At 42.1% G+C, this 19,081-nt stretch overlaps 2 protein-coding genes across 3 annotated transcripts in view; one reads left to right on the plus strand and one right to left on the minus strand.

The window, feature by feature from the left end:
• Positions 1 to 744: 744 nt before the first annotated feature.
• Positions 745 to 13,308, minus strand: hhatla (hedgehog acyltransferase like, a). 2 transcript variants are annotated; one of them, XM_079243728.1, is made up of 13 exons: positions 13,171 to 13,308; positions 12,144 to 12,263; positions 9,868 to 9,935; positions 9,667 to 9,780; positions 9,198 to 9,218; positions 8,746 to 8,940; positions 8,344 to 8,553; positions 7,988 to 8,159; positions 2,865 to 3,009; positions 2,713 to 2,748; positions 2,422 to 2,623; positions 2,151 to 2,292; positions 745 to 1,844 (listed from the first exon to the last, which is right to left on the minus strand). In XM_079243728.1, the coding sequence occupies exons 2-13, from the start codon at positions 12,247 to 12,249 to the stop codon at positions 1,702 to 1,704; spliced, it is 1,554 nt and encodes a 517-aa protein (XP_079099854.1). In that variant the 5' UTR covers positions 12,250 to 12,263; positions 13,171 to 13,308; the 3' UTR covers positions 745 to 1,701. The 2 variants fall into 2 exon arrangements, with proteins under 2 accessions (XP_079099854.1, XP_079099855.1); XM_079243729.1 differs by lacking the exon at positions 9,198 to 9,218.
• Positions 13,309 to 16,265: 2,957 nt separating this feature from the next.
• LOC306758812 (CTD small phosphatase-like protein) overlaps positions 16,266 to 19,081 on the plus strand; it is a 21,201-nt gene continuing 18,385 nt past the window's right edge. Inside the window, exon 1 of the mRNA XM_079244215.1 lies at positions 16,266 to 16,785. Coding sequence (XP_079100341.1) covers positions 16,710 to 16,785 — 76 coding nt within the window. The 5' untranslated portion in view covers positions 16,266 to 16,709. The remainder of the gene's footprint in view (positions 16,786 to 19,081) is intronic.

Consider the following 19,081-nt stretch of genomic DNA (forward strand, 5'->3'; position numbering starts at 1 on the left):
CTGGAAAATTAATTGTCAAGTAAAACAATAGAAAAAATTAAAATAAAGAAAAATCAACCTAAATACATGAATATGTTTTTTTTTTTTTGTTTGTTTTTTTTATTAGGACACTTTTTTTTAATGTATAATTGGTCCATCAAAATTTAGATCCAAGGAGCATCTTATTTGCTGATTAATAGTTAGACATACTTCTGTGAGTTTATATCCTAAGAGGGTGAAATTGTGAATGTATGGATTATGGGTTATAACAACATCACAAAAGAAAAAAAAAAAAACCTAAAACAAACAAACAAAAAACCTTCTGATCAGTTTGGACGTATTTGTCATTGATGACGTAACAATAAGTTACCAAGCAACTGGCATCAGCTGTGGCCGAACTACGCCTTCTTGTGGCTAAAGAAGGGCTCACCAACCCTGGTCCTCCACAGCTACCATCCTGCAGGTTTTAGTTTTTCCCTGCTACAACACACTTGATTCAAATGAAAAGATCCTCCAAAAACTTGCTGTCATCTTCTGCGTCTGCCTGTCAATGAGCCATTGATTTGGGCTAGGTGTGTTGCAGCAGGGAAACACTAAAACCTGCAGGACGGTAGTCCTGGAGGACTGGAGTTGGTGACCCCTGACTTAAAACTATATCAATCTATTTAAACAAAAATAAAATATCAAAGCAGGCATTTTTCTAAATAAACATGACATCTGCTTTAATATTTGTACCTAAAACAACAAAACACACACACACACAGCTGATGTGTCACCCCTGAATGAAACAAAACTTTATTTCAAGTCAAATGAAAACCTTTTAGAGAGAAAAGGCATTACAATCATCACAAAGTGTTCCTCTCTGCCTGCTGTATGGAGGACATGCAGCAGGTTTAGTGACAGCAGGATAAGACTGACCCTTACGCCCTGCTGGGTCTGTTGCCTTTCATAGCAAAGTGTATGTGTCTGAAGCATGTGAGAGGAGCTCTGACATGCCACAGTAATCTCCTGTGGACGGTGTGCAATGGGGTAAGGCAGTGGCTCTCCAGACACTTGTCAGTGATTCAACTACATTCAGCGAGACATCTAAAATCCAGTGCTTTCCTCTGCATCTTGAGTTTTTTGCTATTTGACGACAACTGCAATCAGCTGCAAGCTACTGTACATGGAAAATCTTCACAGCACCCTTGTTTCTTATTTTTCTTCAAGTTTTACTCCTTTCATTGTGATTAAGAGTAGTCATAATGAGGGTTTCTAAAGCATCTAAAGCAAAATAAAAATACCATCGTATTATTATCTATGGTTATGATGGTGACAAAAAGTAAGAATGTTCAAATCTAACAAGGACCCATCGTAAAAAAGTAGTTGTTCCTTTACAATATTATATGTCCTTCTATATGGTTATTAGTGTGATTTTTTTGCAAGCTCATAATATTCTCATACCGATTGTTTATTTGTTGAGTCAAATACAAATAGAAAATGCACCAACGGTGTTTGTGCCAAAGGATGAGGTGATTATCTACAGCAAGTGCACTTGAGGGTAGTTGCAGTTAAAAAAAGAAACGGACTTGCTTCTGAGAAGCAAAAACATCAACTTGCGAACAACGCAAGTGCCGACTGGTTGTCAAAGTCTGGTTCTCTTACAGTTGGCAAGGCTGAGGATGGAACCGTGTGAGGGCATTTCGATCATGAAGTCTGAAAAACCTTTGCTTTTCGGTCGGATTATTCTGCCTTTTCTTTGCCACCATCCACGGGCTTCTCTGGTTCCGGATCATCCAGCAGGGCCTGTTGTCGCTCCCTTTCCTTCACAAGCTGCACGCCACAGTAGGTCACGAACAACACAGACAAGGTGGACAGAGGAAATCCTACAGAATGAGGACAGAAGAGGAAAAGAAGGAGGGGAAAGAAGAGGTAGATGAATCAGATGTAAGAACAGGAAGGCAGGGCTTTAAAAGAGCAAAGCACTCTTTGTGCTTTGACTGGATATTTGGCTGCAGATAATCCTTCAAACAACCATTGTATTCTGTCTTACAAAAAGCCAAAGAGGCTGCTAGAGTTATGTGATCTCTGGAGGATGAAGCTCTCGGACATTCTTCTCTTTTATTGTCCTGTCGCACCTCAGACTGGAAGTAATCCTGACTTTTACCATAAAAACCCCTGTTGTTGCCCACCTTTGAAAATCAGTCTTCTGCCCACCATTTTGGCAAACTCCAAACTGTTCAGTGAGAGAACATTGTAGAGGACGATGCACCAGAAATTGGCAGCATTGAACACACCCCTGATCCTTCGAGACATGGCTTCACCCACGGTTCTCTGCACACAACAGACATGCAGAAGAAACATGTTCAGGTTTTCACATGTTACAAATTAAACAAGCTAAGCAGGTCAATGTTGCAGATTTACAGATATTCTTCGGGTGGGATTCCTTTTTTTTTTTTTTACCTCTATGATAGAGAAGGGTGGAAGGGAGAATAATTTGGCCACCCACAGCTCAAAGTTGAGGCCAAAGCAGTTGAAAAACGACCAGATGTACACCAGCTCACATGGGCCCAGCCACAAGGTGGTTACAGCGAAAGTGCAGATGGTTGCAAGAAGCTCTTTAAAGATTTTATCATGATCCCCACCAATATAGTCATAGACATACCTGCAAAATTTCAACACAGATTTACAATGAAGAATTAAAACCAGGTTGTGCTGTAAGGCAGGTTCTCCCATTTAAACTCAAACACTCACTTGCACAGCCAGTCATTGATGCCTCTGTCAAAGTGCCTGCAAAACACAGACATTTTTCTTTTTGGAAATACTCTACTTCCAAGTCACTGAGCAAAAAAACCACACAGGAATTTGATAATGTTTCACACAACTATAGTGCAAGCCCCACGTACGTCTCAGCAAAGACGTAAAGCATGGTGATACACTTGGGAGGCTGAGGAGGGTCCAAGTGGTCCAGTGTAGACACAGTGTTGATAACCCCAAACATTACAGCTGCTTTCACCCAGTCGTACACCAGGTTGGAATAAGCCAGTCCAGCTGCAAAACACATGGGAACAAACAAAATCCATGCATGAAGTCAGGGTGAAGGAACGCATGGATTATACATGCAAACATTACGCACATGCAAGACAATAACTGCTGAAAAGATCATGTCATACGAGACTGAGAGTTATGCTGCACTGACACTAAAAAATGTCTGATTTCCACAGCTGAACTAAACTAAAAGCTCTTTGACATAGTTATGGTCATTATGATATCATTTTATAATGAAACAATAGTGATGATAACGGCTGGTGAGAAAAACAAACCTGACAACAGGGAACCTCAGTCCTGGTACTTGAGGATTTGCTGTCCTGCATGTTTTACATGTTCCCCTGCTGCATCGCACCTCTGCTACTTATCCATTCAGTCTTTTTATTATCACTGATATTTCATTATAAGAATTTATAACACCTTGTGGTGATTATCAGTAATAAATGTGACTGTACTATGATGACTAGAAATGGTTGTGATTCACTCGGTTGGAACAAGATAAGTACATGCTTCCAAATACAACTCTTGAACTTGTGTGTTTTTTTATTTGTTTGTTTGTTTATTGGTTGGGGTTGCTGTATTTTTACCTTTTTGTTTTTATATTTTGTCATCATGTGCAAATAAACTCAAATCAGTTGGATCAGTAAATCAACTTGATCAGCAGGAAAACCTACCTGCCTTACACTGTTGTCTAACTACATGCCTGACAGTTAGCTGACCGCTCTTCATCACAGAAGTGTCTCATCCCCGGTTGCCAGAATTTATGGAGGATATTGGCCGCTTTCAAGAAGAATTCAAATGTGGCACCCCTCCAGATCTGGCAGGAATTTTGCTCCGAGAATCATATTTATATTTGATGTATTATTAATGATCTGTGTGCACATATGGAGGTGAGTGTGTGGAGAGCGAGCACTGTGTTGGTAAGATCGGAGTGCTGTGCACTGACTTAGAAAACTGACATTACAAAAGTCGCTGCTTGGTGGATACTTGATGGGTTGATTTTGTGCACAACCTGGATGGTGGAGAGTTGAGGATCACTTGTTTGGGATTGATGTATATACTGAATAAATGTATATTCTTTCCACTGTTGCCACACAGACTGTGTCTAGTATGCTGGCTGATATCTTCCCACAGAGGATTTTCCACAAGGTTTAACCAGAAGCAAACTCCACTCTGTTTAGCCCGTTAGTGCAGTCAGCTCCTCCAAGATCTGTCAGTCACTGTACTCAGAGCACCGAGCATACCACTTCTCTTACTATGACATTGAAATATAATTTTATGCTATTAATGATGGTTTAAGTTATTTCTGTTTGAGATTTTTTGTGACTAAAAATGCTTAATTCCAATTTTTATTTCTATTAAAGTTTTGTCTTACAAGAAAAGCTGATGCAGTTGTAAGACCACTACTGTAGTTAGATAAAAATCACATTAATTCACATGATCACATTAATTAGCAACAATGTTTGAAGTCATCATTGGTCAGATAAGCTGTAATAACACAGTAACATCATCATTATTATTATTATGATTATTATTAATAATCATAATAATAACAATGTCTTCATCTTCGTGGTTATCGGGTCGCGGGGGCAGCAGCCTAAGCAGGGAAGCCCAGACTTCCCTCTCCCCAGCCACATTTGCCAACTCTGCGGGGGGGATCCCAAGGCGTTCCCAGGCCAGCCGAGAGATATAATCCCTCCAGCGTGTTCTGGGTCTTCCCCGGGGTCTCCTCCCAGAGGGACGTGCCTGGAACACCTCACCAGGGAGGTCCAGGAGGCATCCTGACCAGATGCCCGAGCCACCTCAACTGGTTCCTCTCGATGCGGAGGAGCAGCGGCTCTACTCTGAGCCCCTCCCGGATGACCGAGCTCCTCACCCTATCTCTAAGGGAGAGCCTGGCCACCCTGCGGAGGAAACTCATTTCAGCCGCCTGTATACGAGATCTCGTTCTTTCGGTCACGACCCACAGCTCATGACCATAGGTGAGGGTAGGAACGTAGATCGACTGGTAAATTGAGAGTTTCGCCTCCTGGCTCAGCTCCTTCTTCATCACGGGTCCGCATTACTGCAGACGCTGCACCGATCCGTCTGTCGATCTCGTGCTCCATCCTTCCCTCACTCGTGAACAAGACCCCGAGATATTTAAACTCTTCCACTTGAGGCTTGACCTCACTCCTGACCCAGAGAGGGCAATCCACCCTATTCCACCTGAGGACCATGGTCTCAGATTTGGAGGTGCTGATTCTCATCCCAGCCGCTTCACACTCGGCCGCGAATCGCTCAAGCGAGAGCTGGAGATCACGACCAGATGAAGCCAACAGGACAATGTCATCTGCAAAAAGCAGGGACCCAATCCTGAGGCCACCAAGTCGGATCCCCTCAACACCTCGACTGCGCCTAGAAATTCCGTCCATATAAGTTATGAACAGAATCGGTGATAAAAGGCAGCCTTGGCGGACTCCAACCCCCACCCGAAACGAATCCGACTTACTACCGGCAATGCGAACCAAGCTCTGACACCTGTCATACAGGGACCAGACAGTTCACACAAGGGGGTCCGGTACCCCATACTCCCAGAGTACCCCCCACAGGAGCCCCCGGGGGACACGGTCGAATGCCTTCTCCAGGTCCACAAAGCACATGTAGACTGGTTGGGCAAACTCCCATGCCCCCTCCAGGACCCCAAAGAGGGTAAAGAGCTGGTCCACTGTTCCGCGACCGGGACGAAAACCGCACTGCTAATCCTACATTCCGAGATTTGACTATCTGGCGGACCCTCCTCTCCAGGACCCCTGAATAGACCTTACCAGGGAGGCTGAGGAGTGTGATTCCCCTGTAATTGGAATACACCCTCCGGTCCCCCTTCTTAAAAAGGGGGACCACCACCCCAGTCTGCCAATCCAGCGGTACTGCCTCCGATATCCACGCGATGCTGCAAAGGCGTGTCAGCCAGGACAGCCCCACAGCATCCAGAGCCTTAAGGAACTCCGGGTGGATCTCATCCACCCCCGGGGCCTTGCCGCCAAGGAGCTTTTTGACCACCTCAGCGACTTCAGCCCCAGAGATAGGAGAGTCCACCCCTGAGTCCACCAGCTCTGCCTCCTCATCGGAAGACGTGTTGGTAGGATTGAGGAGGTCTTCGAAGTATTCCTTCCACCGACCCACAACGTCCCAAGTTGAGGTCAGCAGCTCCCCACCTCCACTGTACACAGTGTTGATGGAGCACTGCTTGCCCCTCCTGAGCCGCCGGATGGTGGACCAGAATCTCCTCAAAGCCGTCCGGAAGTCTTTCTCCACGGCCTCGCCAAACTCCTCCCATGCCTGAGGTTTTGCCTCGGCAACAGCCGAAGCCGCATGCCGCTTAGCCCGTCGGTACCCATCAGCTGCCTCCAGAGTCCCACAGGCCAAGAAGGCCCGATAGGACTCCTCCTTCAGCTTGACAGCATCCCTCACTGCTGGTGTCCACCAACGAGTCCTGGGATTACCGCCACAACAGGCACCAACGACCTTACGGCCACAGCTCCGGCTAGCCACCTCAGCAATAGAGGCACGGAACACAGCCCAGTTGGACTTAATGTCCCCGCCTCACTTGGGACATGTTCGAAGCTCTGCTGAAGGTGGGAGCTGAAGCTCGCTCTGACAGGGGACTCAGTCAGACGTTCCCAGCAGACCCTCACAACACGTTTGGGCCTGCCAGATCTGACCAGCTTCCTCTCCCACTATCTGAGCCAACTCACTACCAGGTGGTGATCAGTTGACAGCTCCGCCCCCCTCTTCACCCGAGTGTCCAAGGCATGTGGTCCGACGATACAACTACAAAATCGATCATCGAACTCCGGACCAGGGAATCCTGATGCCAGGTGTACATCCGGACACTCTTATGTTGGAACATGGTGTTCGTTATGGACAATCCATGACGAGCACAGAAGTCCAAAAAAAAAAAAAAACACCATTTGGGTTCAGAGGGGGGGGGACCATGCCTCCCAATCACTCCCCTCCAGGTCTCACTGTCGTTGCCCACGTGAGCATTGAAGTCCCCCAGCAGAACAATGGAGTCCCCAGAAGGAGCACCCTCCAGCACTCCCTCCAAGGACTCCAGAAAGGGTGGGTACTCTGAACTGCTGTTCGGTGCATAAGCACAGACAACAGTCAGGACCCGTTCCCCCACCCGGAGGCGGAGGGAAACTACCCTTTCATCCACTGGGGTAAACCCCAACGTGCAGGCATCAAGCTGGGGGCTGATGAGAATGCCCACACCTGCTCGGCGCCTCTCACCATGAGCAACTCCAGAGTGGAAGAAAGTCCAGCCCCTTTTGAGGGTACTGGTTCCAGAGCCCGAGCCATGCGTCGAGGTGAGTCCAACTATATCTAGCCGGAACCGCTCAACCTCACACACAAGCTCAGGCTCCTTCCCCACCAGAGAGGTGACGTTCCACGACCCTAGAGCCAGCTTTTGCAGCCGGGGATCGGACCGCCAGGGTCCCTGCCCCTTGCCTCCGCCCAGCTCACACTGCCCCCGACCCCTATGGCTCCTCCCGCAGATGGTGAGCCCACGGGAGGTGGGGCCCATGTAACCCTTTCGGGTTGAGCCCGACCGGGCCCCATGGGCGAAGGCCTGGCCACCAGACGCTCGCTCTCGTACCTCACCTCCAGGCCTGGCTCCAGAGGGGGGTCCCAGTAACCCGCGTCGGGGCAAGGGAACATTTCTGCCCGAGTTTGTGTTCATCATAGGGGTTTTGTGATAATATAATAACAATGATTATGATAATATAATGATAATAATAATAATAATAATAATAATAATAATAATAATAATAATAATAATAATAATAATAAATGTTTCTCAGAAGATACTTTAAAATAATTTTTACTTTTAATGATAGAAATATTTAACAGCTTTAAGCAAGAGTTGCCAACTACATAAAAACCAGCTTGTAATTTATTCCTATGAGAAACACAAGATTATTTTTTACTGACTCACCCAGACACCAGTCAGAAAGCTTGGTGACCAGTTTCATGTCACTGGGAATTGTCAAGATGTAAAGATAGTGGAAGAAGACATCCATCACCAGAATAGCTCCCAGGTGCAACAAGGCCTTGGTGGTGATGTTCCACATTTCCCTTTCCTTGCGGGTTAGCTGAGTGTTGTTTGTCTGTAAAATACAGCTTGTCAGCAACGTGCATAGGCTGATAATAGTACAGTAAAACCAACACCAGAAAACTGCAAATAATGACCACAACAAAAGCAGAGCATCAGCGATTAAGCAGTTCAGTATATCATGAATTCTGGTAAACTGTGACACCCCTAATGAATTTCATCTACTTCTGAGACGTCACCTGGACATGATAGCGGTCGAACGTCATCACAGGCCCAAAGAAGAAGAACGGGAGGTAGAAGTTGTATCTCAGCAGGTCAGAGAAGGTGTAGTTTCCCTCCTTCCTGTCACAGTTCTCCAACGCAAAACTCATACAGCGCATGATGCTGAAGCCAAGGCCCCCGTAGAACAGGATGTCTTGTAGGTCAAAAGAACCAGTCACCATGGCCTCCTACAGGTGTAACACCAATAATTTGACATGCCAGGGTCTCATATGGTACGTGGATATACACAACCACTTGTTCTTGTGTATAGAAAATATATTCTGATCCTCCTACTGGTCTATGCAGCTCTTCAGCTTTTTCTAAATCAGGCAACAGCTTATTCACTATTTGTGAAGGCTGAATGGAAGCCACCCACTCACCTGCCAGGCATTATAGGGCTCCAGCTTGATGGAAGCCAGCGTGCTCAGTCCTGCAGCAAAACACATCCACTTCTTCTTGACCAGAGCAACGCTGTAGAGTATGATGCAGTGAGACAGAGCCAGAGCCATGTAGGTCCAGCCCATCGTGACCAGAACTGCCAAGCCACCATACAGACCAAAGATCAAGGATCTGTGCTGTGGGTAAAAAAAAGGGCCAGTGTCAGTGGAACGTCCTGAAAGGAATTTTTTTCTCCACTTAAAATTGAACACAACATGTAAATAAAAGGCAGCATTAGTAAAAGAAAAGGAAAATACTGTTGGATCTATAATTATAAAAACATATTAGGTTGGATTAATGAAAATGTAAGAAAAAAAATCTACTGTCCTGCAATTAGAGGCTTGAATGAAACACATGACAAACGTTATAAGATTCACAAGTTTATTAATGTTACCTTACATCCATCTATACCAATCTTCATTGTAAGCATGAAACAAGACGGAAAACATGTTTAAAACATAAAGAACTGTTTTAAATATGTCAACAAAAACATAACAGGTTTACACAGCAGAAACACTCCCAGAGTGCAGCTCATGCCCGTGCAGCAAATCAATAATACGTCAGACCTCGGACCAAAACCAAGGCCTGTATTGATCACATCACCACAACACAGCTTTGCATGGAACACCACATACCCAATGAAATCTGCTGGATGGCCTTGATTGCAGCAAAGCTTGTGTTCATTTGCAAGAGCAACACACACACGCACGCACACTCATCTATACATGTACAATACACACTTACGGCAGAGCATCTACAAACAAAAGAGACGTGCAGTTACACCTGCATGAAGTCAAAATGAAGTGCCATCTCATGAACATTCACAGAAACTCTTTGTCTGGAACACACACACACACACACACCTTTGGGGCTATCAGGGTAAAAATCTTGGCAAAGATCACATGACCGGTGAGAGCAAAAAGGATATGATTGCGGAATGTAGAGAACCACATCGCCCACTCGAAGTCCGCAGCATCCTGCAGAGAAGACGGGTGCATTAACATTTGTGCATTTTTGCATCAGCAAAGAGGAACATGTGCAGACGGGAAATACTCCAAACTCACCATTTTCCTGCCAAAGTAATGCCATCCTGGTTTCACACTTTCCTTGAAGGCCTTTCTGTTTGCATTTTCTGAATAAAGGAGTGAAAGATGTTCATCAAGCATGAGAAGGTGTGTTTGATCAGTAACACTATAACACATTTTAAATTCTACAAAGCATCAATGTAGGGGAGGGGGGGGTGGGCTGCCAACCCCAGCTTTGGGAAGCTTTTTATTTATCTATATTTTTTTACTCACTAATCCAGTGCAAGGAAAAGATTCAGCAAACGTTCTCATTTTCAAAAAGGCTTTGCCTTCTTATTGGATTGTTCTCAATGTGAATTTTACATGTCAAAGCACATTTTTGCCCGTCGGCTTCATCAGGTATTATATAACACTGTTTTTAAAGCTTTAATCCACTACTGTAGGGATCATAATCATGTCAGGAGAGATCAGTTTACCAAGGTGGCTGAAACAAAACACCACAACAAAAATGATGGAAGAAATTGCCGTAATAATGAAGATCAGAATGCAACAAATGACTGTTGATCACACAGATTTCCCTGTTTGCTGTGGGTGTAAAAAATAGGAAAGTCAGTTCGGAAAAGCCTCTTATATCCAGGAACGCAGCCAGACTTCTATTACCATCGTGCAGTGCTAATGTAGAATGCAGACCTATGCTTTAACAAATGCTCACACACGGGCAATTTCATAAGATGGAGAGCAACCACTTAAGGAAACAGGACAAAAGAATGGCCTGCAGGACTTTGCCTGACGATTATGACAGTACAGACTGTGGCAGACGGAACCAGTCACCACATTACACGCAGTCCATTCAGACTGGTATCTGCAAAGGATAGTAATAGTCTGAATATATGCATGTACACTTTAGTTTACTGTTTTTCATAACATTAAGTTTGGGATCACATGGTTTAATGTGCTTCAGTGTGAGAGATTTCAACCAGGAAAATAATGAGGAAATGAGGGAATTATCTTTAGCTTGTCTTCTTATTAATGAGAACATGAAGAAATCCCTTCTGGGAAGATGGCCTCCTTTAATCTGCTAAATGAACTTCATTTCCCACAGTTTTAGACTAAACTTAACCCATTATAAAAGAAGAGCCAGTTACTGCAGATGTATTTTATAATTAATTTGCTTTGTTTAAAGTAGATTTCTTAGATTGAAAGTGAATAGTTTTGGGGTTTTTTCATGTTGATTTGCGGATTAAAGCTTGAAAGTTGTTATTTAAACCTGACTTATTTAGAATAAAATAGACATTTGAGATCTTTTTAATGTAGTTTGTGTACTGTGCACAAGTCCTGAGTCTCCCCCCTCATTCCTTTGTATTCTGTCAATAACACAGCAAAACAAACAAACAAAAAAAGCAGCAAAAAAATGCAACTTGAAAGTACATGTTTGGTTTGACTACTTTTACAGTCTGACAAGCTTTCTTTTCATTTTTCAAGTGTTCTTCAGGAATAATTTCCAGGCTTATTGAAGGTCTTTCTGGAGTTCTTTGCTTGTCACCTTTTGCTCTGTTCTTGGTCCAGATGACCTCACTGTTTCAGTAATGTTGGGTTCTGGTTCTGTGGAGGGTTCACCTCTCCATGAAACCTGCTGCCACTGATTTTTAGTCCAGTTCTTTAGTTGTTTAGAATACTTCAGCTTTTTTAATGTTTTCCAAGTTAAAGAATGACTTCTTGACTGCAACCCTTCCTTTGATATAATTTCTGATGGAAGTTTCAGAGAATAGTAGATGAAGGAAAAAGATGCATGTCTCTGGTCCCGTGTCAGGTCTTTGGTGTTTGTTTTTTCAGCTTCATAAGGACATTACGTTCAGTTACTTTTCATCTGTAGTTGATGTTTTTGTGTAGACAATTTCCTTTGGTCCATTGACTTCAAGTTTTAATGACATGTCACACAATGCAGAGATGCACCAGGTTTCTGGCAAACAGCTTTTTGGTAATGGGCTTGCCAGAGTACAGATACTTTATTCCTACTTTCAAACTGTTTGACAGATATAAAAATATCACAACTACTAAAAATAATCATTTTAAAATAATGTTCCTCTATCTGTTACAATTAGGGCTGATAATAATAGTAATAATACCAGTGCCCAGCAGCCAAAGAAAATTTTGGAAAGGTCTTAAGAAACCCTGGAAATCGCTGCACACCACCATTTAAAAAGATTACAAAAGTCTGACTGCTTGGAAGCAAAGAAATGAAGGCAACTTGGCTCAAGACTTTTGCACAGTACTGCATGTGCTCTGGACATCTCTCGACAGTGCTGTGCACTCACCACTTGAAGCTTCAAATATCCAACTGCCAGCCCATATCAATGCCACAGCAAGTACAGCAGAGTAGAGATACAGCTCATATCTGGGGAGAGCAGCCTTGATCCCCATGGTGAATCTGTAAGCTGCAGGCCCAACAGATTGAAAAGCAGTTAGCCACATAATATTAGATCTAACTGGTTAACAGTGTACATGTGATTACAAATAGACCGATCCAAATTTGGAGCTATTAGTCCATAACAAAGTTAAAGTGTTTTCTAAATCAGTACCCTGACAAAACAAGTCATCATTCCCTTCCAGCAACAAATCTGTTTACATTAACTGCATTAAAAAAAAAAAAAAAAAAAAAAAAAGCCAACAGTGGGCTGATCATCATATGGATTAATGGAACATTTCATTAACTAGACATGAACTTTTGATCTACATGAAGATCAAAGTTATTTTTTTTATGGTGTGACACTTCACTAATAATCCTTTAGGATCGACAGGCCATTGACTTAAATAGGACTGCAGAGCTGTGGCTCCTCGGAATCAGCACCGTCAGCTGCGCAACTCTACCTCTTCTTCCTATTATAGCTCTCGCAGTTGGTGCGCGTGCGGCGGGGCAGCTGCAGTGCTATGTGATCTGCGGAGACTCACTGCACACAATAATTAGCACCGACTGAAATGACCAAGAATGGTGCATCGCAGTAGGAAAAGGCAGTTTGTCCCCAGCTGCACAAATTGAGCACTTGCGCACGGTTAAGCGCGTGCGCGTCAAGTTCATGTAACGCACTGAGATGAAGTTAAAGGAGTTAGACTAAAAACTCCGGCATGCCAGGATGTAACCATGGCTGTGCAGGACCCCAGCAAAGCGCCCTGCATACAAATGTAGGTTTAATGTTTCACTGCTCCCCCCCCCCCTCTGCACACTGAATAGTTAACACGCATGCATTTTATTTATTTATTTGTTTTTATTGATTCTCAGGATTCGGTTGCTCTAATATTCAATCATTTAAATTAATTAAAAACACATTTGTTTTTTTTACTAACCTGTATCCGCTTAAGGCCACAGTCTTTACGGAACGAAACGTCAAAAAAAAGAAAGAAACACAACCAAGGTTTAATTCATCCGTCTTGTGTGGGCTGGAGCTGCCTGCGATCAGCAACCTCGGCCAGTCAGGATGTTGCGGACTCAACGAAAGGAGGAGGAGGAGGAGGTGGAGGCGGCGGGGGGATATATTTATCCTCCACTACAGCACCGCAGTGAGGGGTGGTCCACATACTGTATCTAACGGGAGTTAAACTGTATGCGGGAGGAAGCAGAAGCGTCAATCAATAGCTGCATCTACACTGCACATGATGGCATTAACCCATTTATTTACTTATTATCGTGTGTGATAAACAAACTTTTATTAGACTAAAGATAAAGATGCGCTCACATTAACACATTAAAGACTTTTCTGTCGAATCTTGGTCATTGTTTGTTTTGTCTCCTCTTGTGTTCAAGTCTGTGGGAAATTGTGAAGGCATGTAGTTATCAGCTTTCATTTTTCTTCTTTTTAAAACTTAAATTTATTTGTTTCCCTTTGAGTGTTTGGTGCTTCTTTTGAGAATATATCAGGTGTCATGTGTATTCTCAATAAAATCAGAAGGTCCCTGCTTTGGGCCCCTATAAGCCCCTAGACTGTTGGGTCTAAATATGGCCCACATCGACAGTTTCCTTGTCGTCCACATTTAGCTATGAAAGATGACGTTGGCTCAGGTTGAGTGTTACCACTTAAACAACATCATAACCATCAGACATGATAACCTTTGGGTCATAACTTTTGGCAGTTGTGGTCATTTATTGTAAGGGCCAAAAGTGGGCCAGATAAGGTCCAAATGTGCCTCCTGTAGGCCCAGGAAAAGGCAATAATATGCTGCAAAAATTTGCCAAAGATGTTTAATAAATCTTAACTGAAAACAAAAGTTGATCCTTTTATATGTAAGGCCATGAACTTCAAAGATTTTAATGCAAACATGCATAATTTGTTTTTATTGTGCAAACAAACCACTGACATATCTGTTTCTGATGGTAGAAATACGTCCAAATTCCTGTAACTGATATGACTGATCAGCATACAAACACAGGTTTTTACAAGCGCTGGTGGTGCACCACAAGGTGATCGTATACCAGAAACTTATCTGCCTGCTGGAGTTTCTGATAGAGCTGCAGCACTATAGTGGCAATTGTTTCCTTTTCTTTTTAGAGGCTGCTAAATGACTGAATGTTTGATCAATACTGTTCTATTTTAACGACTGACATATTAATATAAAACATTCAATGTTTTCTCTTGCAGTGATCCATGTGTTTGTTTCATTTTACCTGCTGTGGCCTATAGGTCGTAAGCAATCAGTTAAAATGTTTAAAACATATGTATAGTGAGTAAAATGTCAATAGATTACCTTTTTTTAGGGGGGCTTTTCAGAGCTTATAGTACATTTTCTAAAAAGTGTTTAAGCTTTTTGTGACTGAAAAGCTGCCATTTGATCTCATTGGTTATATTCAACAGAGCACCAGACATTTTATGAGTCATTCCTACTTGCACTTTGGACTTTTCCACTTGCCAAATAGGTATAATGGCTCTTACACTGTGACTCAAACAGATAATTTGTTCCTTGGACCTGGTTTTTAGGAAAAAATAAGCTATTATCATTAAAAGAAGGTAACCTGCCTGCTGAAATAGCTTCAATGGCACATCACAACATATTAACTCAGTTATACATGCAAATAAAGTAATTGTTCAGAGTTACATATTAGGGATGCACTGGTATCGGTATACCAAGCGTGTGTACTCGGACTTGGTATTAATAATAGTGTACCAATACCACAACCGATACCCAATACCACACTAGTCAAGCCAGAGCAGATGTGTTTGATGACATGCTTTGGACATGTTTTAAAAGAAATAAATGCCTTGATTATTAAAATGTGACATTTTTTGTTACACAAAAAGCTAGAGCTTTGTTTCAAAACCACACATTTATGGTTGTATTGAGGTAAAATGTGCCAAATTAAAATAAAACTTGTTGAAATGGTTAGCTCTGTAATGTTATTATATTTGTATTGATGAGGTAACTTCAGAAAGGATGATTAATTTATTACAACCTAATGAAATCTTACACAGTTATAACAGCAATAATAACCATAGTCACAATAATGTTCACATAAACAGATTTGGTATCAGCAAATATCGGCATAGGCAGATATTCAAATTTCAGATATTGGTCGGAACTCCCAAAAAGTGGTGCATTCCTATTACATATTAAAAGGTTTCTTCTGCCTAATAATACATTTTATTTTCTTCCAATTTAATCAATAAAGAAGTTTACAATTAAAAAGCCTATTTCAAAACAGTTCACACATTTGCACCAAGATTTGCACAGAATTCAATGTGCCATCTATGCAGGTTTTAACTTGTCGAAGTGATTCCCACCACAAAGATTTTTACTTTTATTTCTGCTTTCACATGACGCATTTAATTGTTGAAGTACAATCCCTTCATTAAAAATTCTTTGAAAACACTCCACCTGGTATCATTGAAGCATTTTTCTGATTTAGACATGAGGTGGCGCTCCGTGATTGCCAAAACTCTTCAAACTTGGAGTGAACACATACCCGGGTTTATAGACGATCATAAACTATTTGCTCAGTCTATTTGCTCAGTCTGTTGGACGGGCTGTTGTTTACCCCGGATCGTAAACAACCCGAGGCTTGTTTTAAGCCTGTGAAGTTATATTAAGCCTGCTGTGTTTTGGGGTAACTGTGTAAAAGTAATAATTAAGAACTAACATGTTGCGTGTGGAGCGTCAGTATAATGATAGAGGCAAGTAAAGCTGGAGAAAGCAGCGTCCAGCCAGCTGTATGGGTTGAGCAATGTAGTGCTGCGAGTTTGTGCTGGCTGCCTGAAAGAATCCATCCCAGAAACAAGCTGCCCCCTCCCACCCTGAGCGCCCCCGCTTCAGATGCAACTCAAAATACATAAAGCGTCCATGTTGCACAGGGACTGTAGGGCCAGCAGATGGGAACTGTTTCTTAAAAGTGTTTGACGTCGGGCAACTTGCGTATACTTTCTGCATGTTTTTGGACAACAGCGACCATCCGACGAGCTTCCAAGTGTTTCCAGCGTTGTTTCATAAACGGCCTCGTATTTTGGATGATCGGAGTCTTGGAGCTAACTTGCTAACCTGGCTTGCTAACTGAAGTTAGTTTGTGATTCATCACAGTTTTGTTTTTTAAATTTAGTTTTTTTTTTTTTTGTTTTAATTTATTTATTTATGTAATTTAAAACAAGCGTTGTCAGCGTTTCCCTCAAACACTTGTTTGTAGCGATGCTTTTTTTCGGAAAGCCATAGATGCCAGCCATTCGCTGGCCTCCACTCAGCACCGTGCTAGCTGGCTGGCTACCGCCGCGTCGCCTCGGACGGTTTCCGGGCTTTGTGGGGAAGCTGGTCGCCCTCATCTCACACCGCTAGCCTACATTAGCTAGCACTCGAAACGAGCACCAGTAACATTGTGGAAAGCAAATCAGGAATAACCACCCGTCTCAATGGACCACATGTCCATCATCACCCAAGTTTCCAATCCTAAGGAGGATGAAATAATATCTTTTAACCAGGAAAAAGGTAAGGAAAAGTCAGTTAACTAATGCTAGCTGGCTAACTACTTTTCTTAGTTAGCGTTAGCTTTTAAGCACTGGTTGCTAATAACGATCATCAAAACAAGTTAAAAATACTCTGAACGCAACAAGTTTATCAGAGCAGCCTTGTCCCGGGTCATTTAGCGAACTAGTTTATCGTCTCTTGGCTATGTGATGTCTGGATAAAACTCTCTGACATGCTGTTGTAGAATAATTTATGGTATAAAGATACATTTAAAAATAATTCAACAGTCCACATTCAAGCAAGGCCATTTCAGGGGGAATGGGCATTTTCCTCAGGACGTAGTTTGGATATGTTTAGATAGCTATGTGCATTCAGTCCTAGCTGATGTAAATCATCAAGTAAACTAAAAAGAAGCATCTTCTTTCAGACCCCAAGACTCTGATAAGTGTGATTATACAAGCTTTGGTTTAAACTGTTTTCTAAACCGTGAGGCAAGGCAAGTTTATTTGTATTGCACCTTTCATGTACAAGACAGTTCAAAGTGCTTTACATGAAGCATTAAAAGCATTACAGAAAAAAACATAATAAATAATTTAATTATATTAAAATAATTAATAGCAGAATTAATTAAAAGTTACTGTGCAGATGTTGTGCATAGGTGCATGAGAAAATGTTTTTAATCTGGATTTAGAAGTTTCTGCATTTGGTGAAAGATTAATCTCCAGGCTGCGAGGGTGTCTTACCACCATTCATCCTGTTTTGACTGTCTTCTGTATTAACTCAGTTAGATGTTAAAACATTCAACTCACTCCTCTATCATTTCATGATTAGTTTGAAAATAATTAATCATGATGGTATTTAGTGTTAACTCCATTTTCTTTAATTGCTTTTAACCATGATCTGCACTGGAGGTCGTATTGTCATTTCTGGGCTCTGTGACACTCCAGAGTGTGTAGTGTGGGTCAGTATCTCATGCTCCCACCTTGCTTTTCAGACCATTTGTAACGTGAGAACTTGTCTTTTAAGCACAACAATGTCTTTTCCTCTGAGGGTGCAATATGTATCCTTTGGTAACTACTAAGGAATCTGTGTGACTTGAACATCTGTGGGCATCCTTGAGATTATCACAACAGCATTATGTGAGACTTTGGGAAGACTGACACTGCAGCTGGAAGATGGCCTGGAAATGTTCCTGTTGGTTTGTCTAATGTGTGGATTCCTTTTTCTAGTGACAAAAAATCCCAAGAATGACCGTGTTACAGCTCAATAAACTTATTAACATATTTATTTACCCTGTCAGATATAAAAAGTTTGTGTTAACTTTTAATACAAAATTTAAATACTGCGAGAAATTCACTATATCTCAAATCCTTTGTGTGTTTTGTGATGATTGAATTAAAACGATCATAACAGTTTAAGAAATTATTTAAAAAATATCATATGGTTTAGTTGATTTTTTTTTTTTTTTTTGTCATAAAATTAAAGCAATATTTTTAAGTGTCCGTATTTACAATTAGTACTACTGATTGAAAGACTTATACTTTAAGTTCAACCACTTGTCAAGTGTTACCAGTTGTGTCTTGATGGGATTTATTTTGGAGGGGATGTAGTGGGGCATGGATGCATAAAAAGTTTTACAACATAACTTGGAGCCTCAGCAAATAGTAATATTAGAAGAGAGACTAGGGAAGTCATGGGATTTTCTCTACTCGGGTGGGGGGGCGACGGGGGCGACTATTTGGTTCAGTCTTGATTTGTTTACTAACAGAGGTGTTTGAATTGCAGTGTACACACTCGCATGGGGGGAATTCACAGTGATGTATTAAGCTACTGTTTGAAAATCGCACCTATCTGAGCAATAGGCTGTGTAAAGTGTGGCACATCTGAGTTACAGGACAAAGTAGAGCAAATGATGTTGTTTTCTACCTCATTCCTCCTGAGAATGAGTCATACAGCATTCTTCCTGTGGGGCAGTCAAATATTACCATCATTGTAGAAACACTGTCGGAGTCCTGTCTCCTGTTTGTTCATGACATTTTGTATACAAGAATATTTGACCGCACAAGAGCTACATCTGATATAAAACTGAGTTAAAAGCGCACAAGAACAGCATAATTTATTTTGCTTTTGTTTTTGTAATGGATACACTTCAAGATGACATTTTCCAACCAGCTTTATTCTTTGGCTGTAAATCAGAATCAACCAACATTGTGACTGTCCGTTGTCTTATTGCACATCTCTAAATATGCAGCCCACCCCACCAGCTGTCAGAGGAATTTATATGGTTGTCTTCCATTGCTTGAAAAGGCTCCAAACA

This window comes from Telmatherina bonti, assembly GCF_933228915.1.
Source record: "Telmatherina bonti genome assembly, chromosome: 7".
NCBI lineage: Eukaryota > Metazoa > Chordata > Actinopteri > Atheriniformes > Telmatherinidae > Telmatherina > Telmatherina bonti.